General features: G+C 41.3%; 1 protein-coding gene across 6 annotated transcripts; it reads right to left on the reverse strand.

Moving 5' to 3' along the window:
• Positions 1 to 461: 461 nt before the first annotated feature.
• On the reverse strand, positions 462 to 12,223 carry LOC139479977 (high affinity copper uptake protein 1-like). Of its 6 annotated transcripts, none has more exons than XM_071262932.1 (5): positions 12,111 to 12,223; positions 7,586 to 7,939; positions 6,150 to 6,216; positions 4,873 to 4,978; positions 462 to 3,449 (listed from the first exon to the last, which is right to left on the reverse strand). In XM_071262932.1, the coding sequence occupies exons 2-5, from the start codon at positions 7,874 to 7,876 to the stop codon at positions 3,101 to 3,103; spliced, it is 813 nt and encodes a 270-aa protein (XP_071119033.1). In that variant the 5' UTR covers positions 7,877 to 7,939; positions 12,111 to 12,223; the 3' UTR covers positions 462 to 3,100. The 6 variants fall into 6 exon arrangements, with proteins under 6 accessions (XP_071119033.1, XP_071119035.1, XP_071119034.1 ...); XM_071262934.1 differs by lacking the exon at positions 12,111 to 12,223 and adding an exon at positions 11,874 to 11,957; XM_071262933.1 differs by lacking the exon at positions 12,111 to 12,223 and adding an exon at positions 11,752 to 11,837.
• Between the last annotated feature and the right edge of the window lie 2,657 nt (positions 12,224 to 14,880).

Consider the following 14,880-nt stretch of genomic DNA (forward strand, 5'->3'; position numbering starts at 1 on the left):
TGATGTCCGATCCAATTCCCTATTTTGACTTGTACCATATGTCCTTGTGGTGTTGCAAAACAATTGACTTGCCTTTGCATGTGTTTGTGACGGTACCACCGGTGGGACAGGATACGCTCACCTTTTCGCGAACACCTCCTATCATCACAATTTGATAGGGATTCATAAAAAAGATGCTCATAAATAGTCGGACTCGTTCAATGTTTTGGCTATTGGCATAAATGTCTTATGAATGGAAATTTAATATAATACCCGGAGTGCGCGCCGCTCAACACGAAAAGCCAGTCTGGAACATGTTGCCAACTTCCGGCTGACGTCATCATTCAAAACTAACAAACAAACAAACAACGAAACAATAAATTCACCCTCAGTCTTGTGATCCTTGAAAGCATCCACATTTACGTGGGGGTGCTTAATGAATACGGAAGCATGTATGTGTAGAACATTTTATTCATCTTGCAAACATCAGACAGTTCAAAAGAAATGCCACAAAATATAACTGCACATGGAAAAATAACACCAAAAAATAGAGCTGTCATTTAGCCGTACGTACAACATTGTTTATGGCCTATGTAAATAAACCTCTTGTTCAATTTCCACATGACAATATTTGGTCTACTTATCAACAAGGAGCCATCTGCTGGTGTAACCTTTACTTACCATTTAAAATCTTTATTTATTTCGACTTGTCGACCCAGATTGACTGTGACTTGTGGATCGTGTCAAAAATGTTGCGTTTCACGCACATATTACGTTCGGATCATCATGATACATATATGCAATGTAGGTATCGCTTAATCTCACCCAAGCGATATCTCTGTAGGAGCCTGTTTTGGGTGATAGTCTAACAGTGCGCTGTCTACAGACGCGATATACCGTGCTTAATATCCATATTTTCATGAGGTAAAGTTAATGACGTGACATTAGAAATGACGTCATGTTGACTATGACGGCGGTTTCCATTACATGCGTGTGCGATGTAAATATATTAAGGACAAAAAGTGTAAGATTTCTGATTTCATGAGTTTTGACTAGTGTTTCGTAAACCTAGAATGCTACAAACATGAATAATAATGTCTGTGTATACGGGATCGGGTGGTCAGGCTCGATGACTTGGTTGATACATGTCATCGTATCCCAATTGCATGGGTCGATGCTCATGATGTCAATCACTGGATTGTCTGGTTTCTCGATTATTTACAGACCGCCCTCATATAGCTGGAATAGTGCTGAGTGCGGCGTTAAACAACAAACAAACACACATGTTTGGAAATCACCCCAGATGAAACAGAGTGTGACGTCAATTTCCGTAGAACATATATCATATCATTATTATGTGCATGAGGACCTACGTCAAACACAACTCACTCACTCACTGTAGACACGTACATCAGAAACAAATTATGTAAATGCAAAAAGAGGAACAACTTCTCGCCATACGAAAACAACACTAATTAAATCTGTAGATTCTCCTGTGTGGGATATACATCTGCAAATAAACGCAAACTAGCAAAATATGTTGGCCATTTCAGAGTAACCACTGCTCCAGCCAAAAATGACCATACATCGGCTTGTCTAAAGAGATTTCTCATTGAAAACCTTTAGAGAAAAAATAAGGTGCAGCGATTTCAAAGCATATATAAATTGCGGCCAAATGCACAGAGAGAGACAAGCACTCAAAAACATGACCATTATGAAAAGATCAAAATGAGATTCTGCCAACTTCTGTGTCAGATCTATCATGATATATCTAATATGTCAGATGGGTACAATGTGTGAAGCCCATTTCTGGTGTCCCTAGTCGTGATATTGCTGGAATATTGCTCAAAGCGGCCTTAAAGCCATACTCGCTCACTTAAACATGTCAGATCTATGTGAGTTGTACTGAGCCGCGAATACTCTACTACACTTAAACAGCATTTAAATAAACTGGTTTTACAGAAGACCATCAATACTTCACGGGTATGCATAGACTATGTTCTACCATCATCAGTGAATACAGCAGAAATGCGCGCGCTGTAGTAATGACGCGTCTATCATAAAGCTCATTCGTCACCACACGCCCCTTTCCGTAACCTGCAAGAAGACTCGTCCCCATAATGAATGTTTCGTGCGAAAATACCAATCAGACTTCCCGTACTTCGGTCAAAGAATCCCTCAGGAATGATCTTTGATTTTACACACGTCTTGCGTCTTAAATATGCCCTTGATACAGTTAAACGTGTTCAACCATACTGTATAAATACCTTAAGTCCCGATGTGTTTTAAATAGCATCTGGAATATATGACATGGGAGAAATATATCATTAAGCAACGAATTGACAATTCTTTTAACTCTGCTCGTTTGCGTTAAGACGGAACCCAGTCGTTGCCTTAAATTGAAGCAATGTGGAGGATAGATGGCCCAAAGGCTGTGGAACTAGACACACATTTTGTCCCAGAGTTATCTTATTTAAAAATATGTATCAACAAAATAAGAATAAAATTCAAATGGAGCCCAGAACAATGCTCAATGTTAGAGCTGAGGCAAACTAGACTTGCCAAATCATTCTTGACTTCAGTTGGATTCAATTTATATTTTATTCTCTAGGGTCTGGGACACTCCTGTAGCACATATGGCGCGAGAAATAGTGCCGTTTCTGAGACGTGATCTGAGCGGACAGAAAACTCGCTGGTGATCAACTGATTAGAACCAGGCCGTGAGGTGGTTCGTTCGTCAAAATTAGCGACCTCTGAGCAAAGCGGTTGATGTATTCACGGATAATGGAGAGATGCATGGAAGGACCTCGTGTGCACATACCAGTGTAGTAGTCACGATGCTGACACATGCAATTAGACTTTGGATCGCGATGACTTCCGTGATGGCTGACTTCGCGTTTTAAGGTGCTTGGCCATATGACCACAAGAATGGCTAAGAGTTTGATCACATGCAAAAGGCTGGCACTTCTACAAATATTACCCCCAAAAGAAGTCCGTTCGCATGCGGTTGCTTCTAACCCTGTGTTTGCCCCAAAAGAGTGTGGGCAGCAACGTTAATGAGCGTGGTGCCGCAAAAATAATACATAATCTGGCGTGACATCATCACAAACCTTCGTCACCATCACAATACTCCGTCATCGTCGCATGCGCAGGCGACATTGGATGTCAGAATGGTTATATCAGTGGCTGTTGTGTCTTTGCTCAAGGGAACTAACTCTTGGTCCCCCCTGCGACTACAGTCGAGCGAGACCGATCTATGACTGGACCTCACAGTGATGGGGCGCAGCCGTACGATCTCCTCGTACTCCGCCCAGCCGCAGAAGAAGTAACCCAGTCCGATTCCCACGATGGTGGCTACCATGATCCAGACGTTGTAAGTCATCACAACCAACATCAACACGTACCCAATCGCAAACTGGGCTAGATACAGCAACGTCTGTATCAAGTGACGTTTGCTCAAGATGTACCGTCTGAAACAACAGCGAAAAAAATGTTTTTAAAATACCATACAAAATTTCTTGCAGAGACGTCAAGCAATTGTTGCGTGGATGTCGTGACTGTGACAGTGGGATTGTTTTTCAAAATATCACAAACTTGTATTTGTTTGTTTATTTGATGTAAGTTTAACGCCGCACTCAGCAATATTCCAACTATATGTCAATAATCGAGTCTTGACCAGACAATACAGTTGTTGACATCATGAGCCCCGATAGACGCAATTGGGATACGGTGACATGCATAAACCAAATCATCGAGCCTGACCACCCGATCCCGTTAGTCGCCTCTTACGACAAGTATAGTTACCTTTTACGGCATGGGTTGCTGAAGACCTATTCTAACCCGGATCTTCACGGGCTATTGAACTTATGAATTGTGGGGTGGCATTGATGGTCTTAGTGTGTTTGCATTCAATTAACTAGTGACACGGTCTGAAACCGTTCCTTCATGAACCCTCAAAAGGTCGACAAATTGCTAAATGTCGATAATTCAATTAGCTGTTTGTAAAGATAAAACAGATCGAAGCCTCATGCAAAATCCTACTGCACGTTAGCCGGGATACCGGCAATCCAGAAACTCTACCTTCCGGAAGCTTACTGTTGGGACATACAAGTTGATAAATCCATTCATAAGGCCTGAACATTGTCAGGCACGGTTCCACAAATCCTTGGGCTAAGACGATCGGAACTGCCACACTTTAACATAGACACACGGCAGTCGCTCTGCTTAAGATCCTTTTGAGGAACCGGGCCCAAGGATATCCCGTTCCACAAAGCGATCTTAGCGCTATACGACTGTCGTACGTCTTTGTCAAAGTACGGAAGTTAGGATCACCTTAGCGCTACGACTGTCGTAAGTCTATGTTAAAATGTGAAAGTTACGATCGTCTTAGCGCTATACGACTGTCGTAAGTCTATGTTAAAGTACGGGAGTTAGGATCACCTTAGCGCTACGACTGTCGTAAGTCTATGTTAAATATGAAAGTTACGATCGTCTTAGCGCTATACGACTATCGTAAGTCTATGTTAAAATATGAAAGTTACGATCGTCTTAGCGCTATACGACTGTCGTAAGTCTATGTTAAAGTACTAGAGTTAGGATCACCTTAGCGCTACGACTGTCGTAAGTCTATGTTAAAATATAGGATTTACTATCGTCTTAGCGCTATATATACGACAGTCCTAAGTTTATATTAAAGTATGGGAGTTATGGTCGTTTTAGGCTAAGACCGCTTTGTGGAACCGGACCCTGGCTTATTTCACCGTTCGGATAAACGGGGTTTTGTTGTTAAACTTCGTGTCAATTTTTTTGCATAAATTGTTGCAAGCATCTTACATTAACATCCTTTAAATCTGTCACACGAAGAGTGAGAGAAGTAATTTCAAGAGTACTGACTTGCAGTCTGTGTTCCGGCACTTCCGCCCCAGCCTCGCTCTGACCATCTTGATGACCTGATAAAGGACGGCGACGACCACCAGAGTGAGGCACACAAAGAACGTCACTGTCGACGAAAGATAAGAGTTTGTTTCATCATCGCTATGAGCAGTATTTCAAATATCTTAGCTTTGTCGGTAAAAACTGTTAGGAACTGACACCTAGATCGGAGGTGAAGTGAATGGGGTTTAACTTCGCCTCCAAGATTATTGCACTTATATAAAGTGACCTGCATGTACGTGTGTGCTTGTACTAGTCCGGACTAATGTCGATTTTATAGTGCTAGCCCACTGAGATACCATGCCCCAGTTTAACATGAATACCTAACTCCGAACCGACTAGTCCTTGTTTTTATCCCCATAATGGCGAGCGGCAGGCATGGTAACAAGTTCTAACGTCTTAAACCGATCGAACCCCCCGACATTTCGCTCTCCGGGCATCTAGGTTGGAAGCGTTTGCAACTTTGGCGAGGCCCAGGAACACTTATACACTGGCCACAGACGAGGGGTCATAATCTGGATGAATCCGGACTGCAAACCTTCACCTTGGAAAAACTAAGGGACAAGACGGGGCCCAGCAGTCCCCAGATGGTACACAACATATACTGGTTGTTTTCTGTAGAGGTGTCTCCACACTATTTACATGAAGTTTGCCTAACAGCACTTCACATAACGTAATTAAGACAGTTTTTAGTCCGAGTAAACGCCCCATCTGCTGTTCTTTATGTCTGCTAAATCTGATATAAATCGTGGACGCCAGTGATTATCTGACGGAACAGATTCCATTGGGCGTAAAAAGCAATGCATTGGTGAAAACCATATGTATGAATCACTAAAAATCCTTGATGACACATATTCGCCAAAGGGTAATCCTTGCCTGTTGACGAAAAGCAGTGTTCCTGCCATACGACGGCGGTCTGTAAACAATCAAATCTTGACCAGACAATCCACGGCGCGTTTACTGATTTAGTGGGTTTTTTTTATAAAAGCGATATGTCAATTTTGAATTACGTCTGCTACATACAAGTGCCGAGCAATAACTAGGTTAACAGAACTATAGGAAGTCGACATCAAGTTTAGAAACCCTCTCAAAACTCGTGATTAAAATGTTAAAAATGTTGTTTGAATCATGCGACTGAGCCGCGTATATATATAGCCATGGCCAAGTGTTGACTTGGTGCTGTATCAGATCCATCAGCTCAGCGTCGCACTGACGTACCATCAATCATCGTGACGTACCTTTCCCTGGGGATAGCTGCCACTCCCGGAACAGGATGAAATCGTCATTCCGCGCGTGGAACGTCATCTGCAGATATCACAATGGGTGCACATGTACATTCAGTTATGGATCAAATAAACGTGATCTTAGTAACCATAATAATAACCTAACTAAAGAATGTACATTGTCATTTAAACTTACATTACGATTATTTGATAAACGGAAACAGGTGAAGAAGTGAGGTGAAGTGAAATTGGGTTTAACGTCGCGTCCAAGATTATTGCACTTATATAGCGACGTGCATGTACGTGTGTGCGTTTGTGTGGCTGCTTGATGCCGGTTTAAAGTGCTAGCTCACTGAGATACAATGCCGCAGTTTAACATGAATAACCCACTCAGACACAGTATACTGACTCCGAGCCGACCAGTCCTTGTTTTAGCCCCTTAATGCCGAGCGCCAGGCAGGGTAACAACAACTACCATCTTTTAACGTCATTTGGTATGACGCGGCCGGGGATCAAACCCCGGACCTTCCGGACCTTTCAGTCTCCTCTTACCAACAGCACTGGAGTGCTGGGGACACACTATCACGGGTCCCACCAAAGACAATAAATGAATAAACATTAGCTGTGTTTAAAATACCCGTCTGCCCGACAGTCCGTAACGTCTATTTGGGCTGACGGACGGTCAGTTTTGAAACGTTGCACGCACGATGGTAAGACTATTATGATATTGCCTATAGTACCTAAGCATTCTAGTTTTAAAACAGTGTAAGATGTAAATTATCAGTAAACGATAAACACAGTACATGTATTGAGTTTCATGATCTGATAAGCGACGCTTTGATAGGTTGGATGAAAGGTCGCTCTGACGTGACCCCTAATGTGATGTCCTCAGATCTTTAATTTGTCTAGCAATAGAGAGAACTAAGATTTGATTTTAATAAGATTGCTAATCTGTCCAGAAAATTCGGGTCAGAAAATATTCTATCGGGTCTGGTAACTTTGCAAAGTCTGTTCCCATTCGTCACCACTCGCCCCTTTCCGTAACCTGCAAGAAGACTCGTCCCCCTATCGATGAATATTATGTGCGAAAATACGACAAACCAATCAGAATGCGCGTATGATTTCAAGTTCTTCGTCAAAGAATCCCTCAGAAATATTTTTTTATTTTACATATGTCTCGCATCTAAAAATATACCAAAGACACAGTTAAATGTGTTCAATCATACTGTATAATTCCACATGTCCCGATGTGCTTTAAATTGCAACTGAAATATATATGATATATGGGGAAATGTAAGTGAACCATTACGCAATGAGTTGACAATTGTTTTAGGTATGTCGTTTGCGCTGAGACGGAACCCGATCGCAAAAATGGCTATGAGCGGGGCACGAGTCGCTTGTCCCGGAATAACACGACTTGGTCACGAATGTATCTGTTCCGTGAACCTTACCGGATGACCATGTTGATGGTGACCGCCGCTGTTGTCATGGTGACCGCCGCTGTTGTCATGGTGATGCACATGCGACAAGTGGTCGTCCCCCTGCTGGTCGTGGATGCTGTGGTTCTGCATGTGATGGTCATGGTGATTGTCACTGGCGATGTCGTAGCCGCTGGGTGGGTCCATGTGGTGCCCCGGCATGTCCTTGTGGTGCGCGTGCATGTCATGGTCAGGTTCTGGCGTGGTCATGTTGTGCTTGTCATGCATGTGCATGTGATGTTTGTGCATGTCGTGGTTCTCCATGATGGCAGACACGGCGAATGTCCGTCACGTGGTCTATATCTCGCGCAGTACCGCGCAATAAATCTGAAACAGAGAAGTTTGTTTGTTCTTTAACACCATACTCTGCACTATTCCAGCTATATGACGGCGGTCTGTAAATAATCGGGTCTGGACCAGACAATCCAGTAATTGACACCATGAGCATCGATCTACGCAATTCGGATACGATGACATGCATTAACAAAGTCAGCGAGCCTGACCACCCGATCCCATAAGTCGCCTCTTACGACAAGCAGTCGCCTTTTAGGGCAAGCATGGGTTGCTGAAGACCTATTCTACCCGGATCTTCACGGGTGGATAAAGGTAAGAACAATACCAAAATCTACTACACTGCCGTTACGTTGCTGTCCTCCCAAAACAAAACCTCACTTGTTTACACGCGCCACTAGTCGTGTTGTCATTGTTTCGTGTGACACAGATAACTACTCCTACAGCCCTGAAAATATAATAATTGGTCCCTCTTATCATGAAAACCGAAGCTTTACCTTTGTTGAAATCAGTTTTGCGACATCAGCATACACACGTCGATACGTGCAGTCTGTCGGTGTGTGTTCTAAGCCAGCAGCTGACACATCCACCTGACTGACTGTTCAATATTGGATTGTTTAAAATGCACAATGCCATACAAATGTAATAAATACCATAACGGTATCCTCTACATACGCCGATCGGACAGATGGGCCTTGTTGTATTGATTTATACATATCGCTGATGCAAATGAGCTGCTTTCAAAAGCGGACGATGCTAGTTATGTCCGTGTAATAGAATGTCCTGGGGTCGTTAATTCTTAACTTCGTAAATTTACACTTCTATATTATCATTGTATACGTGTATATTAATACTAGTTTCAAGCGATTTACATTATTAATACTTTCATTACCATTGTCATATCCGACGACATAACAAACCACATATACATACCCATCTGTATACACCGGTTGTCTATATTCACACCTATTCCACTGTACACATTTTGCATACAGGGTAAGGAGAGGGGAATTTTATGTTTAAAAATTTCTGCAGCAGTAGCTGGAAACTGTATGGTCACAATACAAAATCCCCTGCCCTTACCGATCCCTAATGCACACCCGTTCACCCATACACATTCTACATACCGGCTTATACACACCTGTTCACCCATACACATTCTACATACCGGCTTATACACACCTGTTCACCCATACACATTCTACATACCGGCTTATACACACCCGTTCACCCATACACATTCTACATACCAGCTTATACACACCTGTTCACCCATACACATTCTACATACGGTCTAATGCACAACTATTCATCTGTTCACATTCTACATACAGGCTAATACACACCTATTCATCTGTACACATTCTACATGCAAGGTTATACACACCTATTCATCTGTACACATTCTACATACAAGGTAATACACACCTATTCATCTGTACACATTCTACATACAAGGTAATACACACCTATTCATATGTACACATTCTACATACAAGGTAACACACACCTATTCATCTGTACACATTCTACATACAAGGTTATACACAACAATTCATCTGTACACATTCTCCATACAAGGTAATACACACCTATTCATCTGTACACATTCTACATACAAGGTAATACACACCTATTCATATGTACACATTCTACATACAAGGTAACACACACCTATTCATCTGTACACATTCTACATGCAAGGTAATACACACCTATTCATCTGTACACATTCTACATACCAGGTTATACACACCTATTCATCTGTACACATTCTACATACAAGGTAATACACACCTGTTCATCTGTACACATTCTACATACAAGGTAATACACACCTATTCATCTGTACACATTCTACATACAAGGTAACACACACCTATTCATCTGTACACATTCTACATACAAGGTAATACACACCTATTCATCTGTACACATTCTACATACAAGGTAATACACACCTATTCATCTGTACACATTCTACATACAAGGTAATACACACTATTCATCTGTACACATTCTACATATAAGATAATACACACCTATTCATCTGTACACATTCTACATACAAGGTAATACACACCTATTCATCTGTACACATTCTACATACAAGGTAACACACACCTATTCATCTGTACACATTCTACATACAAGGTAATACACACTATTCATCTGTACACATTCTACATGCAAGGTAATACACACCTATTCATATGTACACATTCTACATACAGGGTAATACACACCTATTCATCTCTACACATTCTACATACAGGGTAATACACACCTATTCATCTGTACACATTCTACATACAGGGTAATACACACCTATTCATCTGTACACATTCTACATACAAGGTAATACACACCTATTCATCTGTACACATTCTACATACAAGGTTATACACACCTATTCATCTGTACACATTCTACATACAAGGTAATACACACCTATTCATTTGTACACATTCTACATACAAGGTAATACACACCTATTCATCTGTACACATTCTACATACAAGGTAATACACACCTATTCATCTGTACACATTCTACATACAAGGTTATACACACCTATTCATTTGTAAACATTCTGCATATAAGATAATACACACCTGTTCATCTGTACACATTCTACATACAAAGTAATACACAGCCACAAGCAGTTGCGACATAGTTGATATTTACTGACCTACGTCCTTCCTTATTGGGCAATATACACATGCAGATGAAGGTCAATATCACCCTGCGGCATATTACCACAAATTTTAAGTAATCATCTGACAAATCAATACACTGCACAGATGCCTCGGCTAAACATGTCAATGATCCCCCAAGGGCGAATAGAGCATTTTTAAAAGAGAGGGGGGTCCAAATCATAAAAATCCTCGGTCATGTAATTTTACTGCCTACAACATACATCTGATTTTCAAAGGGGTGGTTGGGTGAGGAGGTGTGGGGGCGGTGTGAGGTGTGTGTGTGTGTGGGGGGGGGGGGGGGGGGGGGGGCAAACCCACTGGACCCCTCCTCTGGATCCTCCTTTGTCCCCAGTGTATATGTTACCATGTATTGGCAATCGCGAAAAATCCCTGGTTTAATTAGCTTTTGTATTCATGAACATATGTTGACGATTATGTCGAACAACCAGTTTCTGTAAAGCTGAAATGGTATATTTTCTGCAACATGCTAAATAACTTACAAATGTCCTAGTTTCGCAAACACATTGTCACAGAGTCGTACACCATACTGGAGGCACGCTGTTTAATAGATGGTTACAATGTGTGAAGCCCATTTCTGGTGCTTACCGTCGTGATGTTGCGGGAATATTGCTAAAAGCCGCTTAAGAAACATACTCACTCACTGTTTTATAGCAGTACATATTCCAGTCACTAAGTATGAGTTGCCATAATTACGTCAATGCACTGAGTACACACCAGTCCCGTCACGTTTGAAGGGCGTCTAGTCATCTGACAAAAAGCCTTAGGCGTGGTCATATTGAATGAAAATCTGTATAATACATTCGATCCTGTGTGTAAAATATTGATAATATTGACATATAAAAACGAATTACAATATAATTACATGGCATGTTACAACAAAAGTAACAATTAATTTACTATTTTTAAATACCAAGAAACTCGAAATGTTTCCCTAAGTATTGTGCTTCCCGAGGCAGCGAAGAAGCACTGCTGACTGTCGGCATTCCTGGCTATGTGTCTTGTTTACTTTTCGAAGTGTCTTGTTTATATAGTGAGCGTCACGTGAAACTAACAAACTGAGTACACGCGAACTTACATTTCTGAAAGACAGCATCAATTCATCGATTAATGACCAATTAAATCACTTACGTTCAAAGTGTATTCCCCGTAAAAACACGTGGGCTAAAACGTTCGCGTGTTGATATACTGCGTATAGCTTGGACTCATGGAAAAATAATCTAAAAAGACATGTCCACCTGTATATTTATTACCGGTTTTGAGGGCTCGTCACATCCTTGTTCGATGTTATGTCGCAACTGCCTCAGCTGTGAAGGTCAGCACAACATGAAATCCACACGGAAGCACGCGATGACCCCCCTCTGGTGTTGAATGGACTCGTCCGAATCAATACGAACATCGACTCAAGTTTACATTATGTATATTCCGACTGGCCGATTGAGGGTGTGAGAGTGGTGTTTAGGTCAACATACAGACTTAAATGTACTCACCACTAGCGCTCATACATTCGGATTACCCTCCGACATCCTTCTCCCAACTGGTAGTCGTCTGATTCACCTCTAACTTCCTATCACGTATTGCTCAGGTTGTAAGTCGCTTGTCACGTGATTCGTCACATGACCACTGAATGAACCATACCGAATAATGTGCTGTAAGCGCAGTGGGCTGGCAACTTCGCAAAAATGGATTTGACTGACTTAATGCCTATGCCAGGGAGCGTCCGGGAGAATGATACTAAATAATAAAGTGTATTCTATATAATTGTGTTCTTGTATTAATTATACAAAATAACATATAGCTGGGAAAAAGTTACATACACCCCTATTCTTTTTCTTTTCAAATGGTGAATCTGCGAAGCAAATACGATTTGATTTTATTCGAACCAGAGACCATCTATTATATGGTCTCTGTTCGAACTGACGAGGTATTCGTCACGGCTTTGAAGGTAACAATGTAAATTTGCTTATGGAACAAAAATAATGTTCTTTAATAGTGTAAATTCGGTATACTATTCCATAACTAATACTGAAACACAGACGTTTTCAAAAGTTCATGCGTGGCCCCAGAATGGTTCACGGAGTATAAAACGTCCGGTACTATAACGTCCGGGCAAATAAAATATTAAACCAAAACTACCTTATTTAATAACCACCCAACACACACAGCTCCCTTAGTTCGTCCCCCACCCACTCTTGGCAATCTTTCCAAATCTCAAAATTTCAAAATTACTATATAAGCAACCCCTAAAGCCCCCCTCCTTGGTTGCACAAACTCACTTTTCCCCTTTTTGGAAACACATTAAATGGCCTGGCCGGGCCCGTGTGCGACATACGCTTGCAGTCGGAAAGCGCACGTTAAATCTCCAATATAAGTAAGTAAGTAAGCGTCCGGGCAACGTCGGGGAGCATCTGGTGGGAGCGTCCGGGAGGTTTCGTCAGACGTCCGGAAACGTCCGGGAGGTTTCATCAGACGTCCGGGGGTTTAAAAATACAGTGCAGTCAATAAAACATGTCTTTCTCAGTTTGGTAAGATCGTGAGAATATCAACTGGCGTACGTGTTTGCCACGTGCAGCGGCCAGAAGCTTCCGGTTACTGGTACGTCAATTTTCTGGCCACTGCACGTGGCAAACACGTACGCCAGTTGATATTCTCACGATCTTACCAAACTGAGAAAGACATGTTTTATTGACTGCACAGTATTTTTCAACTTCCGGACGTCTGATTAAACCTCCCGGACGTTTCCGGACGCCCCCGGACGTTCTCGAGCGTTAAATAGTAGGACCCACGAACACGGGTTATAATATCCCGAAACGATATTGTATCTGATTTTAATAAGATTGAGGTAATCTAAGCATGTGAATTATCCTGTTTTCTTTATTTAGAGCATTAATTATTTATTGTTAAGCAAGTTTATCGCTGCAGCTTTGTAATATGCAGCTACCAGCCGACTCGTGTCGCATCAAAACACGGGCTGTGTACTCGCGGGCAGATGACCACGGAGTACGCTGATCACTGTGTCGGATTAACGAGACTGATTAATGAGTGATTTCGGTATTTCGTTGCAAAATAGGTGTGTCGGAGTCGGAGTGCGAGACTGTCGGATTAACGGGTCTAAATAGCACTGATTTAATCGGTTCCCATCATTAGTGTCGGATAAAGCCGATTGTCGGATTAACGAGTGTCGGATTAACGAGACTTGACTGTATATTTTTTTAAATATTTGATTGTTACAGAGACACGTGACATCGAATACGTTTCTTTGTACAGCTGCAGACGTGTGGGATATTGTTCCTTTATGTGGATATTCACGGATACATTCCTCGAACAAGGAAGCTGCCTAAAATTATACACATAAATTTGGTAGGTTGTAATTATGATATTTGCATTTTGTTTTCCTTCATTGTCTGTAGCATTGGACAGATTCATTCCTGTTCCTCTACGTCTTGGTTGGGAAATTCTTCGATGCGCGATAGACGTTGTTTTCACAAGTCTTTTCCTTTGTCAGCGTGTATATATTACAGTCAATTTGTAAAATGTGATTCTCTCAGGCAATTTATAAGATGTGTAAATATTTCAGTCATTTTGACTGAAAAATCTGTCCATTTCTGTAACAGATTGACTAAAACTGATTAAGACGATCAAAAGGGCCTATAAACATCACAATAGATTATTATGTAGGATTATAAGCCAAACAATATACAAATGTACATTTCATCGTAACATTTTCAGTCTCTTGGTGAGGATATTAGACATTAAAATGTTTGGAATTCATTATCATAATAATACAGATGGACATATTTTTCAGTCAGTTTGTAAAATAACTGAATATTCACGCTTTTAATAAATTTCCTAAGTGAAAATTTTGCACATTTTGACTGTAAAAAATATAAACACGATAAAATAAGCAATGCTCAGGAGAAATATTTACTTTGTGTTGCAAGTCAAAATATTGTAAACGAAAGTCGCACAATTACCAAGCAAGTGACTTATCAAAAGTTCGTCACCATTACCGACACTACCCACAAAGATACCTACTTTTCCTTATCATTTCCAAACTGTATTTCATTTTGTTGATAGATGTGACCATACGCCCTTATACTATCAATAAAAGTGACAAATGCGCTTACGAATTGCGCAGCACAGGTCGCGAACTAGTCTAGGTTTCTGCTATATCATCCGGGTACTCACGGGAAAAAACAATAACAAAGGCAACAACCAGTCCCGGGGAATTGCTTCAGATCAGTGCCCCTTTACCAGAAA

This window comes from Haliotis cracherodii, unplaced genomic scaffold (genome assembly GCF_022045235.1).
Source record: "Haliotis cracherodii isolate W230 unplaced genomic scaffold, xgHalCrac1.p SCAF_4, whole genome shotgun sequence".
In the NCBI taxonomy this organism is placed as follows: domain Eukaryota; kingdom Metazoa; phylum Mollusca; class Gastropoda; order Lepetellida; family Haliotidae; genus Haliotis; species Haliotis cracherodii.